Below are 23707 nucleotides of genomic sequence, written 5' to 3'. Positions count from 1 at the left end.
CAATCAGAATCAAGCACAAAGCAAGCTGGAGCTGGTGAGCTCCAGCCCTCTCAGGGTCCTCTCCCCAGGGGGCTGCCACTGGCGGGTTCAATCACCTATTTGTCAGTTACTTTGCTTCATTCAAAAAACAGTCATGCCCACAGTATATCGCAGGGAAGGATACAGAGTGTCACCGTGTACCCCAAGGGCACAGATAGAGCGATGCCCACAGTGGACCCTCATGACACACCTATAGAGCTCCCATAGTGTACCCCAAATACACAGATTTGGGAGCACCCACAATACACCTCAAGGGCATGGACCTGAATCAGGTCAGGTCTCTACTATGGTGATTCCTAATCTTTGTAGAAGTGTATGTGTGTGTGTGTTGTGTGTGTGTATCTGTATAAAGAAATAATAAAATTCAATACGAAGACTCCCTTAGTAAGAAATACATACTTAATACTTAGGAAGCAAGTATCTCTGAGGGGAGCATTATCTCTGGGGCTTCACAGGAAGCTGGAATGTGAATTAGTCTTAACAGATAAACCAGAGTTGACCGTAAAGCTGAGAGTGGGCGGAAGCCGCTGGGAGGCTGGGCAGCGGCACGGAGCACCAAAGGGCACAATGTGCTTGTCCTCCTGAGGGGCCGAGCAGGAACACGGTGTCATGGCCAACACCAACTCAGCACTGACACATGTCACGCTGTCTCGGGTACACCTTCCAACCCCATGAGAAGGCTTAGAGTACTCCTATGTCACAGACAGAAAACGGAGGCTTTAGGAACATCAGCAGCTTGCCCGCGGCTGAACAAGCACGTGTGACAGACCCTCCCGGGAACTTGGGTTTTACACTGGTCTCCCAGGGGGCAGGGCTGACAAAGGCCCGTAGAAGGCTGTCCAGGTCACACACTGGGTGGGCCGGTGCCCTGCACTATCCTCTGGTTTTCAAACTCAGAGACACAAAAAATTCGTTTGAAGAAAAAAAATATAAACTCAAGAGTATATAAAACTGATGCAAAAGAAAGCTGGCAGAGGCCAGGTGGAGGCGACCCAAGGGAGGCTGGAGGAGTCCTCAAGGCTCCTGGGAAGACAGTTCAGAGACCACTGCCTTGGCCACGGGGAAGTAAGTTAGTGCCACTCATGGTTTTGAAAGAAACAGGCAAGTCATGTGCAGGACTACCAGGTGGGGGAGAAACGAGGCTGGCAACTTCCCGGAAAGCTCCTGTCCTGGTCTGGGTGAGTGCGGGTGAAACCAAGGAGGTGGGCCTTTCTAGGACTGGGCACCTGGCCAGGTGGAGGGCCAGAGAAGGAATTGGGGCAGCTACAGTTTCTAGTGTGGGGAACCAGAGTAATGGGAAATCATGAGCACAGAGGAGGAGGCTGAGCAAAAGCTGCAAACCACCCCTGGAGCCAGCCCGATGGCGCCTGGGGAGTGCTGGGGGGGGGGGGGCGCTGGTGCTCCTGGGGGGCCAGCCAGACCGGCTGCTGGAGGGTGCAAACCACCCCTGGAGCCAGCCCGATGGTGCCTGGGGAGCGCTGGGGGGGGGGGGCGCTGGTGCTCCCGGGGGGCCAGCCAGACCGGCTGCAGGAGGGTGCAAACCACCCCTGGAGCCAGCCTGATGGTACTTGGGGGGGCACTGGTGCTCCTGGGGGGCCAGCCAGACCGGCTGCAGGAGGGTGCAAACCACCCCTGGAGCCAGCCCGATGGCGCTGGGGAGCGCTGGGGGGGGGGGGGCGCTGGCGCTCCTGGGGGGGCCAGCCAGACCGGCTGCAGGAGGGTGCAAACCACCCCTGGAGCCAGCCCGATGGCGCTTGGGGGGGCACTGGTGCTCCTGGGGGGCCAGCCAGACCGGCTGCAGGAGGGTGCAAACCACCCCTGGAGCCAGCCTGATGGTACTTGGGGGGGCACTGGTGCTCCTGGGGGGCCAGCCAGACCGGCTGCAGGAGGGTGCAAACCACCCCTGGAGCCAGCCCGATGGCGCTTGGGGGGGCACTGGTGCTCCTGGGGGGCCAGCCAGACCGGCTGCAGGAGGGTGCAAACCACCCCTGGAGCCAGCCTGATGGTACTTGGGGGGGCACTGGTGCTCCTGGGGGGCCAGCCAGACCGGCTGCAGGAGGGTGCAAACCACCCCTGGAGCCAGCCCGATGGCGTCTGGGAGTGCTTGGGGGGCGCTGGTGCTCCTGGGGGGCCAGCCAGACCGGCTGCAGGAGGGTGCAAACCACCCCTGGAGCCAGCCCGATGGCGCCTGGGGAGCGCTTGGGGGGGCGCTGGTGCTCCTGGGGGGCCAGCCAGACCGGCTGCTGGAGGGCGCTCTGGAGGGCAGGAGTGACAGGGAGGGGTGTCAGGGCAGGGGACAGCGTGAGGGCAGATGAGACAGGATGAGGTGTGACAGGAGACAAGCAGCCTGGAGGCCTAGGCGGGGTGTGTGTGTGTGTGTGTGGCCGTGCCCTTGGTGGGAGCAGGCACCCTAGAAACTTACCGTTCTTGTGAAATGTGGTTAAAAACTGGTTTCTGCTCTGTTTTCTCTGGGTCATATTTCTACAATACATTCTCTTTAATCAAAAAAAAAAAGCGTTTGAACAAAATATGACTCCATTCAAAGAAGCCTGCATTGACATGACATGTCTGAAACACAGGCTGACACTGTCCGCCTGCCGGGCTGGCTGAGCCTTCGCTCCCACGCTTCATCAAGCGCTTCTGAGAGTTAAAGCCCACTACCATTTTGAGTCCTAAATTGGAATAAAAAGCAATTTTACACTCTGTCAATCAGTTTTCCAGGACATGAAGGAGGGACTGGTGTCTGCATGCAACAGTTTCCAGCCTCCAACAAGGTCCTACTCCGTCAGCAAACAGAATTACCAGGATGTGTCCCGCCAAGCTCCCTAAAATCCTCACGAAATTCAAGATTCTACATTAATAATACGTGAGCTTTTCTTATTTCTTCTTCTTCTTCTTTTTCAAGTGAGAGAAGCAGAGATAGATAGACTCCCACATGTATCCCAACTGGGATCCAGCTGGTAACCCCTACCTGGGGCCAATACTCTGCCCATCTGGTGCCATACTCAAAACTGAGCTATTTTTAGCACCTGAGGTGGAGGCTCCATGGAGCCATCCTCAGCACCTGGGGTTGATGTGCTTGAACCAATCAAGGCATGGCTGTGGGAGGAGAAGGAACAGAAAGAGAGAGAGAGAGAGAGAGAGAGAGAGAAAAGAGGGGAAAGGGTAGAGAAGCAGATGGCTACTTGTGAGCCCTGACCAGGAATCAAACCTGGGACTACCACATACCAGGCCAACACTCTACCACTGAGCCAACTGGCCAGGGCCTTAAGTAAGCTTTTTTTTAAAAAATGTAAATTTTAATGAGAATACATTTCTGTCATAACATTCTGCATTTTTTTTTCCTCTCTCTTTCCTAATGACTTTCTATACTCCTAGAGTTATAACTTAACAACTGAATATCTACCAGGGGGTCCTCACTTCAATATTCTGTCAAGTCCAGGCTTTTCTGTTGTTACAGTGAGTTTCAGGAACACAGTGAGTCTCCTTCCCCAAGCACCAACAGGGACTGCCTCGTACCAGTTCCCTCCAGGGTGGGTCCTGTGAGAAGAGCGTGGTTTAACAGAGCTGGGATCGTGGGCAAGACAGAGACCAGAGCGCCCCCCACGGGCGCCGAAGGCCCTTCTCACCACTGCACCGCACACCCAGGCAGCCTGGGCAGCTGGGGCTCCCTCAGGCTCCTGCTGCTGCTCAGGGTGGGAGTGGGCTTCCTGTCCTTGGCACTGTCCTGTGGTGGCGGTGATGGTCACAGGCTAAACTGCGTGCAGGTGCCCGAGGCTGCTGCCGTCTGCCTTCCCAGTCCCGTTTCCACCACAGCAGTTTGACTTTTACTTGCTTTGTTCATGAAGGTTTCAGATGAGATCATATTAGAAGGGAAAAATGCTTACTGCTTAAAACAAGAATAACAAATCATGTTTTTTGTGGCATGTTGTCCCATCCCGCCTCCTCAGCATCTGGTCCCCCGGCCCTGCGGTCTTCTCGGAGCCACCCTGCATCTCTGGACGGTTTACAGTGGTGAGGACATGAAACAGAGTTGACTCTTGTATTATCATTTATTAATTATTTTATTATTTCCCATACGGACAACTGTAAAACTACTTTTGCCCCGCGCTGCACAAGACAGATGTCCAAAGTGGATAACTTTCCTCAGCCACATGGAAGGATTCACCCAGCAGTTACAAACTGGGGATCCCTGAAGACCGCAGCTGCAGCTAGAACAGGTCCAAGCCTCCCCTCACATCCGGGGGCCTAAAGGGACCCTGTAGGTACTCAAGGTCAAGGGCATTGCATTGCCACTGGCTGTTCTGCTCCCTGGTTGTCCTGCTTCTGATGGGGGCGGCCCAGGAAACAGCAGTTAACGCCCATTTCTAACTCGTCTCTCTCTTCACCTGGCCTGCAACTGCAGACATGGAGCTGACGGCGCAGGGAAGAGACGGTGAAGGGGCCAACGCGAAGGAGCACCACCACCCGCTACACACTGGAGGGGTCACTCACTGTGATCCCTCTCACTTCCCGTCAGCCCCATGAAGCCTTTATCCCCACCCCAGTTTTATCATAAAGGAAATGGGCAAGGAGCTAATTAACTCCCCCTTCCCATAGTTCCCTCTAGCTAATAGACAGGAAGTAGTGGGAGTCCTTGCTTCACATACTTTGGAAACCCTTTAAATTTATTTATTTATTTTTAGAGAGAGGAAGGAAAGGAGGGGGAGGGAGAAAAAACCAGATATGTTTTTTCATTTATTTCTTCACTTATTGGTTGATTTTTGTATGTGCCCTGACTGGGGATTGAACCTGCAACCCTGGTCTATCAGGAGGACATTCTAGCCAAATGAACTATCCTGTCAGGGCTAGAACCCTTTCAATAATACTTCACAGGTCTGCCTGTCATCATTGTAATTAGGATGTTCTCCCACAATAGGTAGTCTATAGAATCTGCTTACTAGTAGTAGCAAAAAACTGCAAACTAAAAGAATAGAATTCCATCTGTACCTAATAAAAGTACAAATATAGCTGTTGTTTTTTTTCTTCTCTCTGATTTGAACAAATGCTCAATGCTGGTAAGGGTGATAAAACGACAAAAGGTCACCTGTGATGGGATGTAAACTGCTACCGTCTTGTCTGGAAGCAATTTGGCATTTAACACCAGGAGACCCAAAGTGCTCCTGTATGTTACTCAGTGACTCCCACTCTGCACATCTGTCCTAAGGGAATAACCCTAAACACCACAACATCTTCACGCCCCCAAAAGTTCACTGCTAAAGTGGACCACAGCTTGATGTCTACACTAGAGAATTTAATTATTCTCTTCAACAAATGGTGCTGAACACTTGGAGATCCACATGCAAGAGACTGAAATTGAACCCCTATATTACTCCATACACAAAAAGAAATACAAAATGCATTAAACACTTAAATGTAAGACCTGAAACTATAAAGCTTCTAGAAGAAAACATAGGATAAAAACTTCATAATATTTGTCTTGACAATAATTTGTTAGATTATTGCACAAGCAACAAAAGCAAAAATAGACAGTGGGACTACATCAAAATAAAAGAATTCTGCACAGCAAAGGAAATCAACCCACAGAAGGAAAAGGCAGCCTATGCAATAGGAGAAAACATTTACAAACTATATAAATATGTTAAATTATATTTTAAAATGGGCAAAAGACGTGAACAGCCATTTCTCCAAAGAAGACACACCGGTGATCAACACGTGTGAAAAGATGCTCAACATCACTAACGATGAGGGAAATGCAAGTCAGAATGCAACTCAAAACCACAATGAGATAGCACCTCAAACTACTTAAAAAAGAAAACTCAGAATATAACAAAGACTAGCAAGAAAGTGGAGCGCTTGAACCCTGGGCACTGTAAAAGGGTACAGCCCGTCACCCACAGCCATCACTTCCAATATAATCAATGGTTCAAATGCTATAGAAATGTTTACTTGAAACCTATGTACTTTTATTGATCACTGTTATCCCATCAAATTTAATTTTCTAAAGAAAAAAAAAAAAAGGATGCAGCCACCATGGAAATCAAGATGGAGTTTCTTGAAAACATTGCAAACAGAACTAGGCCATGACCCAGTGATCGCACTTCCAGGTATTCATCCAAAAGAACTGAAAAAGGATCGAGAAGAGATATTTACACTCCCACGTTCACTGCACCAAGAAGTGGAAACAACTTAAGTTTCCATCAGTGAATGAATGGATGAAGATGTGACACACACACACACACACAACAGAACAGTAATCAGGCTTAAAAAAAGGATGAGATCCCTTCACATGCTATGACATGGATGAATCTGGAGGGCACTGGGCTACATCAAAGAAGCCAGTCATAGACGGACCAACACTGCATTATTCCCTCCACCTAGACGAGGAGTCGAAAGCAGCCAAACCAGCAGAGGCAGAAAGCGGAGCGCTGGTTCCCAGGAGCCGGGAGTGATGGAGGAAGGGTGGCTGTTCAGCCACGGACGAGAGAGGGTCTACAGATCTGTGGCACACACTGCGTGTGGTGAACACTCCTGCGCTGTACACGTGGACTCTAGTCACGGCAGTAGGTTTCACGACATGGGTTTTTTTACGACACAGATATATAGAAGTAAATCATCTAGAAAACAGTTACTGAGAATATTTTAAAGTGTTTGAGGGCACATGGCTAAGAGACTTGGACTTCATTGTTAAATTAGAGGATGGCCTTTCTAAGATCAAAGAACCAGAAAATCTGATGATCCTCCCCAATACCCAACCATAAAATCCAAGGTAAGAGGCCGTGTTCTAAAAAATATAAATCTCCTGTGTGACTGACTTCTAAGCATTGAAAATGTACTAAAGGACATAGTCTTAAATATGACTCTATGATGGGATTAGGGAGGATTTCTTTATACTTTGTCTCATATAAGAATTTATTTTTATAAAACCACCACAGAGGAAAAAAACCCATCTAATACCGGGAGTAACAAACCATTAATTTATAGTCTTTTTTTTTTTTTTTGGAAATTTTTCAGAAAATGAAAATTAATCTTTAGTACTCTGAAAGGGTTCGTGTAATATCTTCTCATCCAAAAATGTCTCTCCGTAGGGAAGGCCCAGAGGTGCACACACAGAACACTGAGGGACACAGCACCAGCGACCACCCACGGTGGAGGTGTGCCCTCCACCCTGTCACCCTGGACATGGATGAGCAAGAGCAGGGTGGTGGGGAGGCACCTTCTCAGGGAAAGCAGGGAAACCCCATGAGCTGTGACAACACATGAGGGGGTGTAGAACTGAGAGGAGGACGGTCCTCATGTGTTCAGCAGCCCATGAGAGCAATTGCCTTTAAAATGGAGGATACTCCCCTTAAATTCAAAGCTCTTCTTTTAATTCCATTAAATGGAAAGCATCCTCTAACGGTTTAGAGAATTCTTTGTCTTTTTGAAGTGTGTACCCGGTTCTTGAAAATCGCCACCACCACTAAGACCCTAACACCCCCAGTGGTCCCCAACATGAGTAAGCAGTAAGCAGGTCACCAGTGCACTGTGGTGAGAGAGCCCCGGGGAAGCGAGTGAGGTTCTGGGGCCCGGAGGGGCGGGTCTCCTGGGGGGGACTTCCAATGGTGGGGCGAAGGGTGGGGGGGATTTCCTCAGAAGCAGCAAAGAGGGGCGGGGAAGAGAATGTTTCTGGAGCAATGAGCAGACTGTGAAAAGGAGCTGGTACAAAAGGAGAAACAAACTAGGTCAGCTCCTGAAAGGTCCCGAAGAACTACCCAAGGAGTTGCTACCTCCTTCTGTAGGGCTGGGGACACAGCTGTAACAGTGAGTCTCAGGGCTGCTTCCTCTTTATATCCGGCTGCAAGCGAAGGTTTCAGAAGTCCTCACGTTTACAATCCAGCTGACAACTTAAGAGGCTCTCCTTCAGAATAGAGACCCATGGCTTTTGACTGTTTGTATTTACCTCCCGCTCCTGTGATGTGGTTAGGAGACACGCTTACTCCCTCCTCCTCACCTCTGCAGGTGAGGGCTGTTCCCAAGAGTCACCCTCATGGAGTAATCATACTTTTCAATGGAAGCTGGAATAGTAACAGTGTATCTTTGCTTAGTGGAATACCTGCCAGAACTAAGCAGGAAATTTAAGGAAGGCAATTCTGAGCTGTCATGTTGGTATTTTTTCTCCTGAGAAGGCTATAATTGGGTGAAACAGCATGCAGATACTGGAAATTCCTGTGGTAGACCACTGACAACTTCCCACGAGAGAAAAAAAGGAGCCACGGAAGTGTTTAAGATCCGATAATATCTTGAACAATCTGAATTGTCCACAAGGAATTGAGTGCCCTAGGAAGTGATGAGCTTGCCATCATCTGAAATGTGCAAGCCCCAGCTGGTGTGCCACCAATGGACAGGGACACAAGTTAGAGAACCCACAGTCAGCTCAGGCCCTGCCACTTACATCCTGCGTGACCACAAACAGGCTGCCTATCCTCTCAAGCCTATGGTGCCTTCACCTAGAAGCACAGACAACAATATGACATCCCTTACAAAGTTGTTACGAAAAGTAAATGAGACGGCATAGGTAGTTCAGTGAGCACTGTGCTGGCATGTGGCTCACATGCCATAGAAACCAATCGTAAACTAACTTTCATAATATCATTATAAGGAGAGATTCAAGGCTAGGATGGGAAGGATTCCTCGATAACCATGAAGGCCCCTCCTTACACCAAGAGTCTCAGAGAGTTCACAGTATTCTTCCTCGATATCTCATTAGGATTAAGGCTATTCTCTGCCTACAAAGGCACCAATGCATGTGTATGCTCGCGTGTATATTTACTAAAGTATTAGCACACAGTCCCATAAACTGCAGAACATGTATGAGAGATATTCAGAGCAGCGCATCTGGTACACTGTACCAGAGGTTTGCATCTCATTCTGAGCACCTGAGGTCAGCACGCACAGAACCTTGTCCCCACGAGAGTGTCAAAAGGAGACGTGGAAAAAAGCTTCCCCTCAACACAATCGCTAACAAATGAAACTGGTGGGAAATCAGTTTACCTGCATACTCTTTTCTCCATTTAATGATTAGAAAATAGAATGAAATTAAATATTTAAAATGTTTCCACTTTTAGAAGTATTTTGTTTTGCAGGGGGAGCGCTAGTTGGCTGAATCAAATTCTTCCAACGTTAGCTAGCCTTGGCCTACTTCGTAGGGCTTCTAACAGTCTCCTAGAGACTCAAACAATCGCTGAAGACCATTACCAAGAATTAAACAGCAGTTTCAATTAAAATATCTAACCAACAGGTATCATACCAGCTTTCTATCTTCTGCCCCAGGATTATAGTTGGTAAAACTGGAAAAGTTAAGACCTGGTTCTCAGACTTAATGGGCCACCATGTCAAACATTAATAATTTTAATAATTTGGCCCTGGCCGGTTGGCTCAGTGGTGGAGTGTTGGCCTGGCGTGCAAGGGGTCCCGGGTTCGATTCCCGGCCAGGGCACACAGGAGAGGCGCCCATCTGCTTCTCCACCCCTCCCCCTCTCCTTCCTCTCTGTCTCTCTCTTCCCCTCCCGCAGCGAGGCTCCATTGGAGCAAAGATGGCCTGGGCACTGGGGATGGCTCCTTGGCCTCTGCCCCAGGCGCTAGAGTGGCTCTGGTCGCGGTGGAGCGAGCCCGAGGGGCAGAGCATCGCCCCCTGGTGGGCAGAGCGTCGCCCCCTGGTGGGCATGCCGGATGGATCCCGGTCGGGCGCATGCAGGAGTCTGTCTGACTGTCTCTCCTGGTTTCCAGCTTCGGAAGAGTGCAAATAAAAAAATAATAATTTTAATAATTGATAAGCATACAGTACTCAAGTATTTTCAAAAAAAACTTTGACTATATTATCTCATCTTTACCATAGAAGATAGGTAAGGCTCATAGTTCTATTTTCATTTGAAAGATGAGACTGAGTTCAGAGATGCTAAGCCCAAGGTCTCGTGGCTAGTAAATAGCAGAGCCAGGACTCGAACACAAGTTTTCATCTCCGAATCTAGGACTCTGTTGCCCAATACGACCTCCAAAAGAGCCTTCTTTATGCTCATGGAATAGCTCTGTAGTTAGAGAATGGCAATCAATAAAAAGATAATAATTGATGACTTTAGTTTACTATAATTCAAGATATTTTTTTCTTTTTTAAATTTTTTTTAGGATAATATTTTTATGATTGGTTTCGAATTTTAATCAAATTCGAGTAGACATTTTTAACTGAGCTGGAAAAATATTAAATAGATGCATTTTATATCCCTTCTGTACAAGACCCCCTGCTGGTCATGTGCATGGAACCCACGTGCATGATGTGCCCTCTGCAACAGTGGCACTGCTCACTCTCCAGCCTCCGTCCTGGGAAGGTGACCCCGGCCTGAGCAAAACCTCAGGGACGATACCAGAGCATGCATCTCTGTCACCCTGGGTGGCAGCAAGACTAATTAAAACAGGTAACTCGGCCCTGGCCGGTTGGCTCAGTGGTGGAGCGTCGGCCTGGCGTGCAGGAGTCCCAGGTTCGATTTCCGGCCAGGGCACACAGGAGAAGTGCCATCTGCTTCTCCACCCCTCCCCCTCTCCTTCCTCTCTGTCTCTCTCTTCCCCTCCCGCAGCGAGGCTCCATTGGAGCAAAGATGGCCCGGGCGCTGGGGATGGCTCCTTGGCTTCTGCCCCAGGTGCTAGAGTGGCTCTGGTTGCAACAGAGCGACGCCCCAGAGGGGCAGAGTGTCGCCCCTGGTGGGCAGAGCATCGCCCCCTGGTGGGCGTGCCGGGTGGATCCCGGTTGGGAGCATGCGGGAGTCTGACTGTCTCTCCCCGTTTCCAGCTTCAGAAAAATACAAAAAAAAAAAACAAAAAAAAACCCCAGGTAACTCCATAATCACACAGATACCTCCCCCCCAACACACACACACAGAGCACCCTTTTACTGCCATACTGCTACAGAACAAGAAAATAGAAAGCAGTCTTCTTTTGTAATTTTCACCAATTAAAGTCTTCATCAGGTGTTTTGCCAGGGACATTGTGCCCTGTAGCACCTGATACAAACTGCAGGAAGATTTTCTCAGAGGTCAACTGTGCTTCATAATACAAAAAAAATAAAACAAAAACCAAAGACCTGAAAATAGGCCCTGGCCAATTTGCTCAGTGGATAGAGCGTCGGCCCAGTGTGCAGATGTCCTGGTTCAATCCGCAGTCAGGGCACACAGGATAAACAACCATCTGCTTCTCCCCCCTCACTCTCTTCCATCTCTCCCTCTTCTTCTTTTGCAGCCAGCGGCTCAAGTGGTCCGAGCACTGGCTTCAGGCACTGAGGATAGTTTGGCTGGTCCGAGCATCAGCCTCAGACAGGGGTTGCTGTGTGGATCCCGGCTGGGGCACATGCGGGAGTCTGTCTATCTCCCCTCATCTCCCTTAAAAGACAATCTGAAAACATTAAGTGATGAGCCTATCATGTAGAAGGTACTCAAATACTGGTAAGTCATAAATACACATCCATCTGCTGAATAACAAGTCACAGAACGATCTCTCTATATATTCTGCCACAATCAGACAACTTTAAATTCAAATTCAGAAGAAATATATGAGAAATATTAAAATGGTATTTATAATGGGTAGTTATACATTGGTCAGACACGTGGTTAATAATTAAGACAAATATTTCCTACTACATCTACCAGCTGAAATGGTACTCACAAGTCAAAAGAAAAACACTTCTTCATACTTTGAGGTTTTCCCTATTATTTTCTTGCCAAGACTAATGAACTATCATTTATTTACAGAGACATAGAAGGGCACATTGGGAAGCATTTTTTACCGCTTTTATTCACAACAAGGTTCACTTTCTGAGTTGGGTCTAGTAAAACGGAAAGCTAGTGTGGAATTCCTGTCAAATACATCAGCACTCTTGACTCTCCGTATTTTGCCAATTTCAGTTTCTTGACATAGCCTGCCCAACTCAGGTCTATCAATTAAGCATTACTATTTCAAGCCTGAAAATTTGCCCCAAAGCCTATTGGGTGTAGTTTTTACTTAAAGATGAGGCTAATCATCATAGACGATATAGGGCCTCAACATCCATTGGTTACAATTCCTTGTTTTATAAGTGTGCGTTCAGGATATGATGCTGTAGTCAGGGAATGCCTTCCCTGCCGTCGTAAGGAGTCCTTGCAGGGACCCCACATACTCACCTTTGGCACGTGGGGGTTGAATTCCACAGCTCTGTGAATGGCCTCGACTGCGTTCATCTCCGCCGTGCTCAGCCCCCGCCGCGATGCAGCCTCGGGAGAGAACCTGCAAAGCAGGAAGACAGACACCACGCCGTTGGGACCTCTGCCTGGGCACCAACCCAGAGAAGCATCTACAGACACATCAAGGGCCCATAAAACCACAGCGAGCTGATGGCATGACCTTTCCAAACCTCCACTACATGGAACCTCTGAGTGACCCCTCAGACCGAGGCCACAAAATCCCCAGCGGAAGCGGAAAGCGTGTTTGCATCTAATAGCGGCAGGAATTAAATTCAGCTGTCGAGTCACTCTGTCTAAACAGCTAATCTACATTTTCTATGGGGTACCTGCTTAGGGCGGGGCGGGGCGGGGCGGGGGCAGGACTGATGGGGCCGACAGTGCAGGAGAAAGAGAACTAGGATACGGAAGGGCGCACTCGGTTAAAAACAGGACTGGGGAGAATTTTAGAGGAGGCTCCCAACCCAGTGTCAGGGCTGCCACGGAGGGTTAGGTCGGTGCAGCGTCCGCAGCAGGAGAGCCTGCTTGGGCCGTCCGGCAGGGGGGTGCGTGCCCAAACTGCGGGCGAGACACCTGCCCAGTGGATGGAAAAAACCAGACCATGCAATCTCTTTCTCACCTCACACCCAGGGCTAACTCCAGAGCTGTGCTTGGCAGGCAGACACCACAGGGGAAGCTGTGGCAACCCTGGCCCTGCCCTCCCAAGCTGGAGTCGCTGTGTAGGGAGAAAAGATGTTGCAGTAGGTACTGGCGATCTACAGGATAAAAAAGAATGAAAAACAATTACTTCGGTCTCGAAGTGCACACACACTGAACAGCAAACCTGGCGGGCACGGCAGGGGCTGCCGTCTCCTCCTGTCTTCTGGTCTCAGGGCTACAAGGAGGGTTTCGGGGAAAGGGAAGCGTTTCGGAACTGAGAGCCAGTTAAGCCATCTCTCTATGGATGTCTCTGGAAGGTCTCTGCCACAGTCACCTGCCTGAGGGCAAACGTCCTGCTGGGAGGGGCAACTCAGAGCCAGCGGGTCCTGGGGGCGGGCAGCTTGGGATTGATGGGGCAAAGGGTGGGAGCTGTCCCTCGGCCACATCGCACATGACCACCCCGCCAAGACTGCTGAAGGGCAGGAATACGCAAAAAAATGAGTAAAGGGAAGGCATTTGTGTAAGTCCCAAGCAGGCCTTGTGGTATCTATTATCTGGCAATAAAAAATAAAAATAAAAAAAGAAAAAACAAAAGTCGCCTCAGAGGCAGGGAATTTCATATAAACCTCTCTTTAGGGATTCATACGACCCTGCAATACCTTGAGTGTACACTCCCTCCTTCTAGTAGGAAAAGAAAAGGTCAGCAGGTTTTGGAAAACACGTGCTCATAAGCAGGGCCCTCGGAGTGAGAGGAGCCTCCAGAGCAACCGCAGAAGCAACGCATCTCCTGAGGGCAGGGCAGCACTAGGACCGCCCCGCAGTCACTCACTTACTTGTCAGAGACCGCTCTTGCTTTGAGCAAGGCAGCTGTGTAGCATATTGTTGCCGACTTTGGTAAACTTATATCTGTTAGAGAAAAAGAAAGGAAGAACTCTTGTAAGTTTGCAGAAACAAGGAGCAATGATTTTTAATACACTACTACTTTAATCATGGAAGCCTAATAAAGCATAATGAAGAATATTTTGATGCACTCAGCACACAGCTGCTCCTTATGTAGCAGGGTGCAACTGAGGTAATTTATACTTTTTGTGAATAATTCATGTTTAAAATCTACCAGACTGACTCTTTAGCAATCATCTTCTACTTTAAAATATGTATTTTTATATGTTGAGTTTTTTAAAGCAGAGAATAGCTATAAATATATCTTTTTAAATGTTACATAAATACCCTTGATATCGTGAAAGGTAAATACATCCTCTTTTGACTTAAAAAACTTTCTCAACAGGCATTTGAAATACTAACGTGAAAAAAAATGAACGTGGATTAAAAAACAAACAAAAGAACACCATAGTTTAAACCATATTTTTTATGAATTAAATTTCAAAGTTCATACTGTTTTTTTTAAAAGTAACATATATACAGTCTATATGATAAATCTTTATATATATTTATAAGGATATATATGAAATTGTTAGAAAACTATACTTTTTTTTTCCATTCAATCCCCTTTCACATAAACCCTAATTTGTTTCCCAGAACAACTCCTCTCAGTGTGGGTAGAAAACCTCAGATGGGCGTGAGGAACAGGCTCAGATAACGGGTTTACAGGGAAGCAAAAGTGCAGGGCACACCGAGAGTAGCTGAACTCAAGGAGAGTGGTCTTTCTCGGGGAAATATCTAATTTTTAACTATGATTTCCTCCCTCCCTTTTTCCCTCCTTTCCTTCTTCTCTTTCTTTCCTCTTTCTTTTCTTTCTTTCTTTCTTTCTTTCTTTCTTTCTTTCTTTCTTTCTTTCTTTCTTTCTTTCTTTCTTTCTTTCTTTCTTTCTTTCTTCCTCTCTCTTTCTCCTTCCTTCCTTCCTTCCTTCCTTCCTTCCTTCCTTCCTTCCTTCCTTCCTTCCTTCCTTCCTCCCTCCCTCCCTCCCTCCCTCCCTTCCTTTTCTTTTTTGAGAAAGAGAGAGAAGCATCAACTAATTGTTCCACTTAGTTGTGTCCCCATTGATTGCTTCTCATCAGTGTCCTGACCAGGCCTTGAACTGGAGACGTTGAGCAAGCACCCTCAGGAAATGAGCCGGTGACTCCAGATTAAGCCAGCAACCTCAGTGCTCCAGGACAAGACTCTATCCACTTTTCCACCAGCCAAGGCTATGACTACAACAGAAATACCTTCTTAATTCAGACCACGTAAAAATAGGCCATTCCCACTGCTGCAAAATGCACTCTGGGTTAGAGGCACTTTTTTCTCCCCCAAGAGACAGACAGGCAGACAGACAGGAAGGGGGAGAGATGAGAAGCATCAACTCATAGTTGTGGCACTTTTTAGTTGTTCATTGATTGCTTCTCATATGTGCCTTGATCGTGGGGCTACAGCTGAGCCAGTGACCCCTTGCTCAAGCCAGTGACCATGTCTATGGTCCCACATTCAAGCTGGTGGCTCCACGCTCAAGCTGGTGAGCCTGCACTCAAGCTGGATGAGCCCATGCTCAAGCCAGCAACCTCTGGGTTTTGAACCTGAGACCTCAGCATCCCAGGTCCATGCACTATCCACTGCACCACCACCGGTCAGGCATGGGTTAGGGGATTTGTTCATGCCTGGTAAGCCTTGTAATTTTCTTTGCAGAGCTGTTTTGAACCTCAAATTATATTACAGTAGGAATGCAAAGGGAAGTCCCACAACCAGCCAGACAGAAGCAGAAAAAAATAATTGTGTTAAAGAAAACCAATCCATTATCGAATAACAAGTATTTACCCATCAATTCCAGCATGAGAAACTTCTCTTCGAGGGAAATTTCAATGACATTGATAAAATACACATAATCATAGAAAATACCAACACAGAATTGAAAGAGAAAGAGGTCTTTGTAACCCTTATCTCATATATTATTCTAACAAAATTGTACCACCTTATACATAGTAGGAAATGGTACGTTTATGACTAAGAAGAAAAAAAAAGCCAGAAACTCAGAGATTTGTCCCATTGCTTTGTCAATATCTAAACATTTAACTACTTCCCAGTGTGGGAAATCAATCCAGGAATCAAATATCTTGTTTTCTAGGGTCCTCACTGATTGCTATTGGAAGATAATTTTTTAAAACTGCATATAACACACATTGTATTTATGTAAAAGTTCAGACCTTTTATTTAAAAATTACCCCAGCCTTGATTCCACCCTTCCTGGTCTGGTTCCTCCTGTGAAACCTAGCACCTTTCTATGAAGTGGGGACCCATGAAAAGTCCCAGGAAGTAGTTAAGGTTGAAAACAACAGCAATCTTTATTTGAAGGTTGCAGCACAAGGTTGAGCCTCACATGGTAAGGATTTAGCTTCTCAGTGAGAAAGATCACATTGTGTATTGATGGTTACCTAACAAACAAAGGGAACATTCACTCAGTTGGAAATGCAGAAAAGATACAACTGAGGTCGGTCCAGCAGAGTATTAGAGATGTCTAACAAAGGTGAACTTTAACCCAGAACCAAGCCCCCTCACACCCATAGACAGGACATTTACACTAGAAAAATACAACAGAATTCTGCAACATTATAACGAAATAGTTCATTTTCCCCTTAAAATTTTGTATACTCCTTCAATGTATGTAAAAATAGCAATACATGTTTACTCATAATGCCTAAAAAAATAAATAACTAAAAAAATATTTTAATCAATATTAAGTGGGGGAAGTGGTGTATTAATTTCATTTGTCCTTTTACTCCAATCAATTATTTTGTTCTTGCTATTTAACAAAAATAAAAATTAGCAAAATTTCTTATGTAACTTGTTTATTTAGCTACAGTTGACCCCTGAACAACATGGTAAAAAAATCTACATGTAACTTCTGACTCCCCCAAAACTTAACTACTAATAGCCTATTGTTGATTAGAAGCCTTCCTGATAACATAAAAAATTGATTAACACATGTTTTGCATGTTATTTGTATTATATACTGTTATATTCTTATAATACAGTATACTAGAGAAAAGAAAATGCTATTTAAAAAATCATAAGGAAGTATATAAATGACGCTATCTTTGGCAATATGAATCAAAGCTTTAACATTTTGCCTACCTAGCAATTCCACTTTTGAGACTTTATCTTAAGAGAAATAATCATGGCTATGCATGAAGATTTAGCCTTAAGGATGTCAATCACAACATTGTTTCTAATAGTGGAAAACGGAAACAGCCTAAACGTCCCATCACAGGAGACTTGTTAAGGTGTTGCACATCCACAGGGCACAGTTCTAGGTAGTTATTAAATCATAGAGTACAGAAGCACTTACTGACCTGGGGAAATGTAGCAGTTCTGTGCACACATCAATAAGTAGAAAAAGTATACAAGTACGATTTCATTTTTTTTTTAAAGCATTGATAATGGCCCTGGCTGGTGGCTCAGTGGATAGAGTATTGGCCCAGTAAATGGGACATTCTGGGTTCAATCCCCAGTCAGGGCACATAGGAGAAGCAACCATCTACTTCTCTCCCTCTCCCTCTCCCTCATCTCTCCCTCTTCCCCTCTTGCAGCTGGCTGCTTGATTGGTTTAAATGTTGGCCCCAGGCACTGAGGCTAGCTTGGTTGGTTGGTCTGATCATCAATCTCAGGTGCTACGAATAGCTTGGTATTTGAGCATTGGCCCCAGACGGGGTTGCTGAATGGATCCTGATTGGGAGGCATGCAAGAATCTATCTTGCTATCTCCCTTCTTCTAACTTAAAAAAAAAAAAAGCATTTATACGCACAGAGATAAAAACATTGCAGTTATATATACCAACTATCAACAGTGTTTATTTCTGGGTGGTGGGATGATAGGCAATTTTTTTCTACTGTTTACCTATATTTCCTAAGCTTCCTGTGATGTACATGTAAGAAGTGATTTTTCAAAAAATAATGATGCTAAATAGAAGAATTCAGTTCTACAAATCATCTGAAGCAAGTTCCTGGGCAAACACGTTGGTGGAGCTGGACACTGACAGCATAGACAGGTAAGGTACAACTTACACGAAGAACTGTCAGCCTGTCCACCCACGGGATGCACTTCCGCACCCCGTGAGAGTCAGTATGTTCTCTCTGCGTTGTGCACTCATTAAACATTTTCATCTAATAACTGCCTAATACCTAAAGCAGAGGCAGGGACTTCATGTTTAGGCTCACTTTTAAGAAAAACCATTTACACTACCTTTAGGCCAAAGCTAATTATTACAGCTGCTTGCCTCACAAGCACTACCTCTTACATTTCTTTAAAAAGGGGGGGAGGTGAGTCTTGGTTGTTGTTGCCTATTATAATTTTGAAACTTATTTTAAACTAATTATAGACTCACAGAAGGTTGTAACATGATACAGAGAGGTCTATGAATGCTTCCCTCAGCTTCTTCCAGTATATAAGATATCTTATATACTATAGTACAATATTAAAAATCAAGAACCTGACATTGGTTTAGTACTATTAGTTACAGACCTTGTTCAGTTTTACATGCATGCGTGTGTGTATAAGAGCATGTAGGTCTGCACAATTTTACCCCAGGCTAGAGTCATGTAACCACCACCACCATCAAATACACCAGTGCTGCAGAGGACCTTCCCTGTGCTACAGCTTTCTTTATACCCTCCCACCCATGCCTGCTCCCTGATGAGCACTAATCTGTTTTCTACCTCTATAGTTTAGCCTGCCTACTGTAATTTTGTGCTACTAACACTAGAGAAATACAAAAAATAATGAGAATGGAGTGGCTAACAGTAGTAATGAATATGGTAGTATCAACATTTTGAGGGGATCCCAGTCAAGATGTGTAGGTAAACGCAGAACATGAATCTTCTCACAACCACATCAAAATTACAACTAGGCTGAGCAGGCCCTGGTACAGTGGATAGAGCATCGACTTGGGATGCTGAGGACCCAGATTCAAAACCCTGAGGTCACCAGCTTGAGTGTGGGCTCACCAGGTTGAGTGTGAGGTTGCTAGCTTGAGTGTGAGATCACAGGCATGACCCCATGGTCGCTGGTTTGAGCCCAAATGTCGCTGGCCTGAAGCCCAAGGTTGCTGGATTGAAGCCCAAGGTCACTGGCTTGAACAAGGAGCCACTGGCTCAGCTGGAGCCCCCCACCCCTTCCCGGTCAAGGCACATATGAGAAAGTGCTACAACTACGAGTAGATACTTCTCATCTCTCTTCCTTCCTGTCTGTATGTCCCTGTCTGTCCCTCTCTCTCACTGTCAAAAAAAAAAACAAAAAAAAACAACTACAACTAAACTACAGAACAACCATCATTCATGACAACCTGAAATCTAGCAGAACAGAAGTCCTAGTACTGAGACTGGTAGGTGGGGTGGAGACACAGAACAGGCTGGTCCCACACCCATAACTAGTGGATAAACACTGGGAGGGATATCTCCTTTAGAGGTACCACCCCCACTGGAACCCCCAACTCAGGGCTCCAGTGCCAGGAAGAGATATCCCCATAGTTTCTGCCTGGAAAAACCAGCAGCGACTGAGGCTGAATGAGACTGAAGCTGCTAGAGTCCCAGGAAGTTCCCCTTAAAGGGCCTGTGCACAGACTTACTTGGACTCACTTGCTCTGAGCTTCAGGGCTGGGACAGCGGCTCTAAAAGCACCAGGGACATAGAGGGGGGACCTGAACTGTCTGGAATCAGAGTGAGAGCTGGGGGCAGCTTTGTCCCGGACAGAAGTGCTGGCAGAGGCCCTTGTTCCTCTTCTGCCCCCCAACCCGAGCCAGCAGGTGGGCACCACATCTGCGTCTCCCTCAATCTGGCTCATACTTTTTGTCCTACCTGGAGATTCCCTGATACCACATCTTACCCAACCTGTGAGCCTACCCAAGCTGTCCCCAGTGGCTTTTCCATACAAATGTCCCGTCTTGGCTCATGCTTTAGACTTTTCTAAAGTCTCTCAAACAAGCAGCACCTACTCTCAGCATGCTGTGTATGTCTCGCTAAGTGGCCCCAGGCCCAGCACTAGCACCAGCCAGCCTTGGTTCACAGCTTGGCCTTGCTTGGGGATCTCCAAGCTAAGCACAAGTAGCAGCCATCTGCATATGGCTTTGTAACGCATGCTGGCCAGCCCTGGGTAGGGCACAAGTGGTGGCTGCCCTAGGCTGGCACTTCCCTGGAGGCCCCGAAGCCAGTACATCTAGTAGACAGCTTCAGACCATGTCAAAGCACCACCCAACCTCCTTCATAAGGGACACACTCAAAAGACAGGTAAAGAGCTTCCCAGACAAGAAAAAGCGAAAGTTCATCACCACCACATCAGTATTACTAGAACTGTTAGAGTCTTCTTTAAAAAGACAAATAATAATAAAAATATGAACAATAAAATGATAAATACATAGCTATCAGCAATTACTTTAAATGCAAATGGATTAAATGCTCCAATCAAACAACATATGGAATCTATATGCTGTCTATAAGAGACTCACTTCAGATAGAAAGCCACACACAGACTGAAAGTAAAGGGATGGAAAAAGCTATTTCATGAAAATAGAAACAAACAAACAAAAGTAGCTGACATAGAAATACTTTTTTTTAATAGAGTAGAGAGAGAGAAAGAGAAGGGAGAGGCGGGAAGCATCAGCTTGTAGTAGTTGCTTCCCATATGTGCCTTGACCAGGCAAGCCCAGGGTTTCATACCGGTGACCTCAGCATTCCAGGTCGACGCTTTATCCACTGCGCTACCACAGGTCAGTGGGGTAGCAATACCAGAAAAAAAAGAGACTTTAAAACAAAGACTGTATTAAGAGACAAAGAAGGACCCAACGATTCACTTCTGGGTATTTATTCAAAGAAACCCAAAACACTAAATCAAAAAAACATATACAACCACAGGTTCATTGCAGCATTATTTACAATAGCCAAGCTAAGTGTCCATCAACAGATGAATGAATAAAGAAGAAATGGTACACATATACAATGAAATAGATTCAGCCATAAAAAGGATGAAATGTTGCCATCTGTAACAATATGAATAGACTTAGAAGTGCTGAGTGAAATAAGTCAGACAGAGAAAGAAAAATGCCTATGATTTCACTTCTACAATACATGGAATCTAAAAAACAAAATAAACAAACAAGCAGAACAGAAACAGATCCATAGATACAAAGAACATTTTGACAGTTGTCAGATGGGAGGGGTGCTGAAGGAATGGGTGAAAAAGGTGAAGGGATCGAGAGTACAAATGGGTAGTTACAGAATAGCCACGTGGCTGTGAAGTACAGCATAAGGCACACAGTCAATGATACTGCAGTAACTATGTATGGTGTCAGATGGGGGCTAGATTTATCAGTGTGGTCACCCAGTAAGCTATATAAATATCTACTCACTGGGCTATACACCTGACACTAATATAATATTGCAGTGAAAATAAATTATTTAAAGACAAAAAAAGGTTTTGAGCAGAAAATAACAAGTCAGCTGCCTGCTTTCCAGTATTGCTTAAAATTTATTCAGAAATTTTATTCAGAAGAAGAGACTCTCAAAATTATTCTAAGTCCAATTTTGTATGAACAGGCTCTAGGTAGTGCCTTTCTGTCTTTTGTAAGTGGCATGTAGCTGCTATTATTACCAGAAAGTTCTCTTAATAAGTAGAACCCAAGGAGGAAAGAAAACAATGAGACATCACAGAATTCCATTACTCACTGCAGAAACAAGGAATGCTAATTAAAAGTTTCCCACTTAAGCACGTGGAACTGTGGTGTTCGTTTAATTTTCCTCCCACTTCCCTGTCACCCTGTGTTTCATGCAGGTCCTTTTCTGAAAAGGAAAGGACCAGCGTGTTAGGCGTGCAAAATCAAATTGCCACCAAAGTCTTTCATTATAATCTACAATCTCAAACTTCATACAATTGGAATCATAGAGTTTGTATTATTTTGTGTCTAGTTCTTTCATTCAGTGGCATGTTTCTGAGTTCCTTCTATGTTGTAGAATGTATCGGTGCTTCATTTTTTTATTGATGAGTAGTATTTCATTTATTTCATTGTGTGGATATATTACAATTATGCTTATTCTCTCACTAGTGGCTCTTTGGACTGTTTTCCAGTTTGGGGCTATTATAAATAAAGCTATTGTGACCATTCTTGTGTAAGTAATTTTTTTCTGGGGGGGGGGGGAGAACAAAAAACCTCATTTCCCTTGGATATGTAACAGGAAATGGAATGGCTAAGTCAGAAGATAGATATTATGTTTAATCTAATAAACAGTGCTTCAAAGTGGTTTTGTAGGTTGAAAACTAATACATGGTAAGAGATGTCATAAAAATGGGTACTTCTGGGTTGGAGGGAAGTTCGGGGCTGGAAAGGGCTCTGAGGCACCCTTGTGAGATGATGGAAATTTCGATGATACTGGGTGGTCATCCACTGGGGGAATATACAAGTGAAACCTCACCCAGCTCTACACTTGGGATCTGTGCGTGTTCCTACCTGTAACTTAGACCGCAGTAAGAGACTGGAAAGAAGCCCCTCCAGTCCTGTGCCACTTCCATAACATTTTACTTGCCTTCTGTCATTCTGACCCCCTTCATTCTCGCTACAAATCCTCAGCTAAAAATTTCTTATAGATTTCCCACCATAACAAAACAGAATCTGGTTATTTCTCAAGGCGGTCTCTCAAATATTAAGGTGGTTAAAACATCTCCTCTACACTGAATCTTTTCCAGGATAAATACTCATAATTCCTCAACTGACATATTCTTCAGAGCTTCTCACTTATTTTTGTTACAGAGCCATCGGTGATTTCAAAATTTGAGAATTAGAAGTAGAAATAATCCTCTAAATTCCTGAAACCAGACCAGTGCCCGAGTCAAAAGTGCAGCCTGAAGGCCTGTGGCCGCCACCCCGCTCTGAGCGCAGGGGCGAGGGCCGCCACCCCGCTCTGAGCGCAGGGGCGAGGGCCGCCACCCCGCTCTGAGAGCACGGGCGAGGGCCGCCACCCCGCTCTGAGCGCAGGGGCGAGGGCCGCCACTCGGCTCTGAGCGCAGGGGCGAGGGCCGCCACCCCGCTCTGAGAGCACGGGCGAGGGCCGCCACCCCGCTCTGAGCGCAGGGGCGAGGGCCGCCACCCCGCTCTGAGTGCACGGGCGAGGGCGCCACCCCGCTCTGAGTGCACGGGCGAGGATGCCGGTGTAGAGCAGCTGGAACTCCTTGTTCCAATGACTGCGTAGTCAACAAAACCTCCCAGATGCTATTCAGATTGACTGCAGCCAAATGCAGGTCTTTTCTTTTTTACTTAAGCCATGGAAATTTTGGTACCAATAAGTAAGATTTCCCATTTGACTCCATTAAATTTTAAATCTTAAAATGAAATCTAAACCATTAAATCTTCATCGTATCATGCCAGCCTACTAGCCATTGTTCTGACTCAAGCTACCATCCACAGAGCTGCTCCACACACTCCACGAGCATGTGACCTTCCTCCCCATACAATCACTGTCATCATCAAAAAGCTGCCGACTCGGTTCAAGGGATTATTAAGTGCCAGGCACTGGTGTTCATCACTTACTCACACTACCTATTTAATTTTCAGAGCAACACTACGAGATAGGACCTAGTCAGCCCTGTTTCATATATGGGGAAAGTAAGGCACAGAATAGTTAAGAAATGTGCCAATATCACAAATTTAGAACAAATATAAATTGTCCCCAGAGCACGATTTCTAAACAAGCTATGTTGTCTATAAGGTCTGTAGAGTGCCATCTCAATACACCAAGGTTACGGGTTCAATCCCTGGTCAGGGCACATATAAGAACCAACCAATGAATTTATAAATAGGTGGAACAACAAATCCACGT

General features: G+C 46.0%; 1 protein-coding gene and 1 long non-coding RNA gene across 7 annotated transcripts in view; one reads left to right on the top strand and one right to left on the bottom strand.

Annotated features, from left to right (window-relative positions):
• ST7 (suppression of tumorigenicity 7) overlaps positions 1-23707 on the bottom strand; it is a 307405-nt gene that overhangs the window by 29168 nt on the left and 254530 nt on the right. For all 6 annotated transcript variants that reach the window (XM_066362540.1, XM_066362542.1, XM_066362539.1 and 3 more), the window contains 2 exons: positions 13754-13826; positions 12225-12327 (listed from right to left, as the gene is read on the bottom strand). In XM_066362540.1, the coding sequence (XP_066218637.1) occupies positions 12225-12327; positions 13754-13826 (176 nt within the window). The remainder of the gene's footprint in view (positions 1-12224; positions 12328-13753; positions 13827-23707) is intronic.
• Positions 878-3555, top strand: LOC136391105 (uncharacterized). The gene is made up of 3 exons (XR_010748820.1): positions 878-1217; positions 2753-2905; positions 3418-3555. It is a non-coding gene; the product is annotated as an uncharacterized lncRNA (long non-coding RNA).

Source organism: Saccopteryx leptura, chromosome 2 (assembly GCF_036850995.1).
Source record: "Saccopteryx leptura isolate mSacLep1 chromosome 2, mSacLep1_pri_phased_curated, whole genome shotgun sequence".
NCBI lineage: Eukaryota > Metazoa > Chordata > Mammalia > Chiroptera > Emballonuridae > Saccopteryx > Saccopteryx leptura.
The sequence above is the reverse complement of the archived record's forward strand: the minus strand, read 5'-3'. Positions and strand labels throughout refer to the sequence as shown.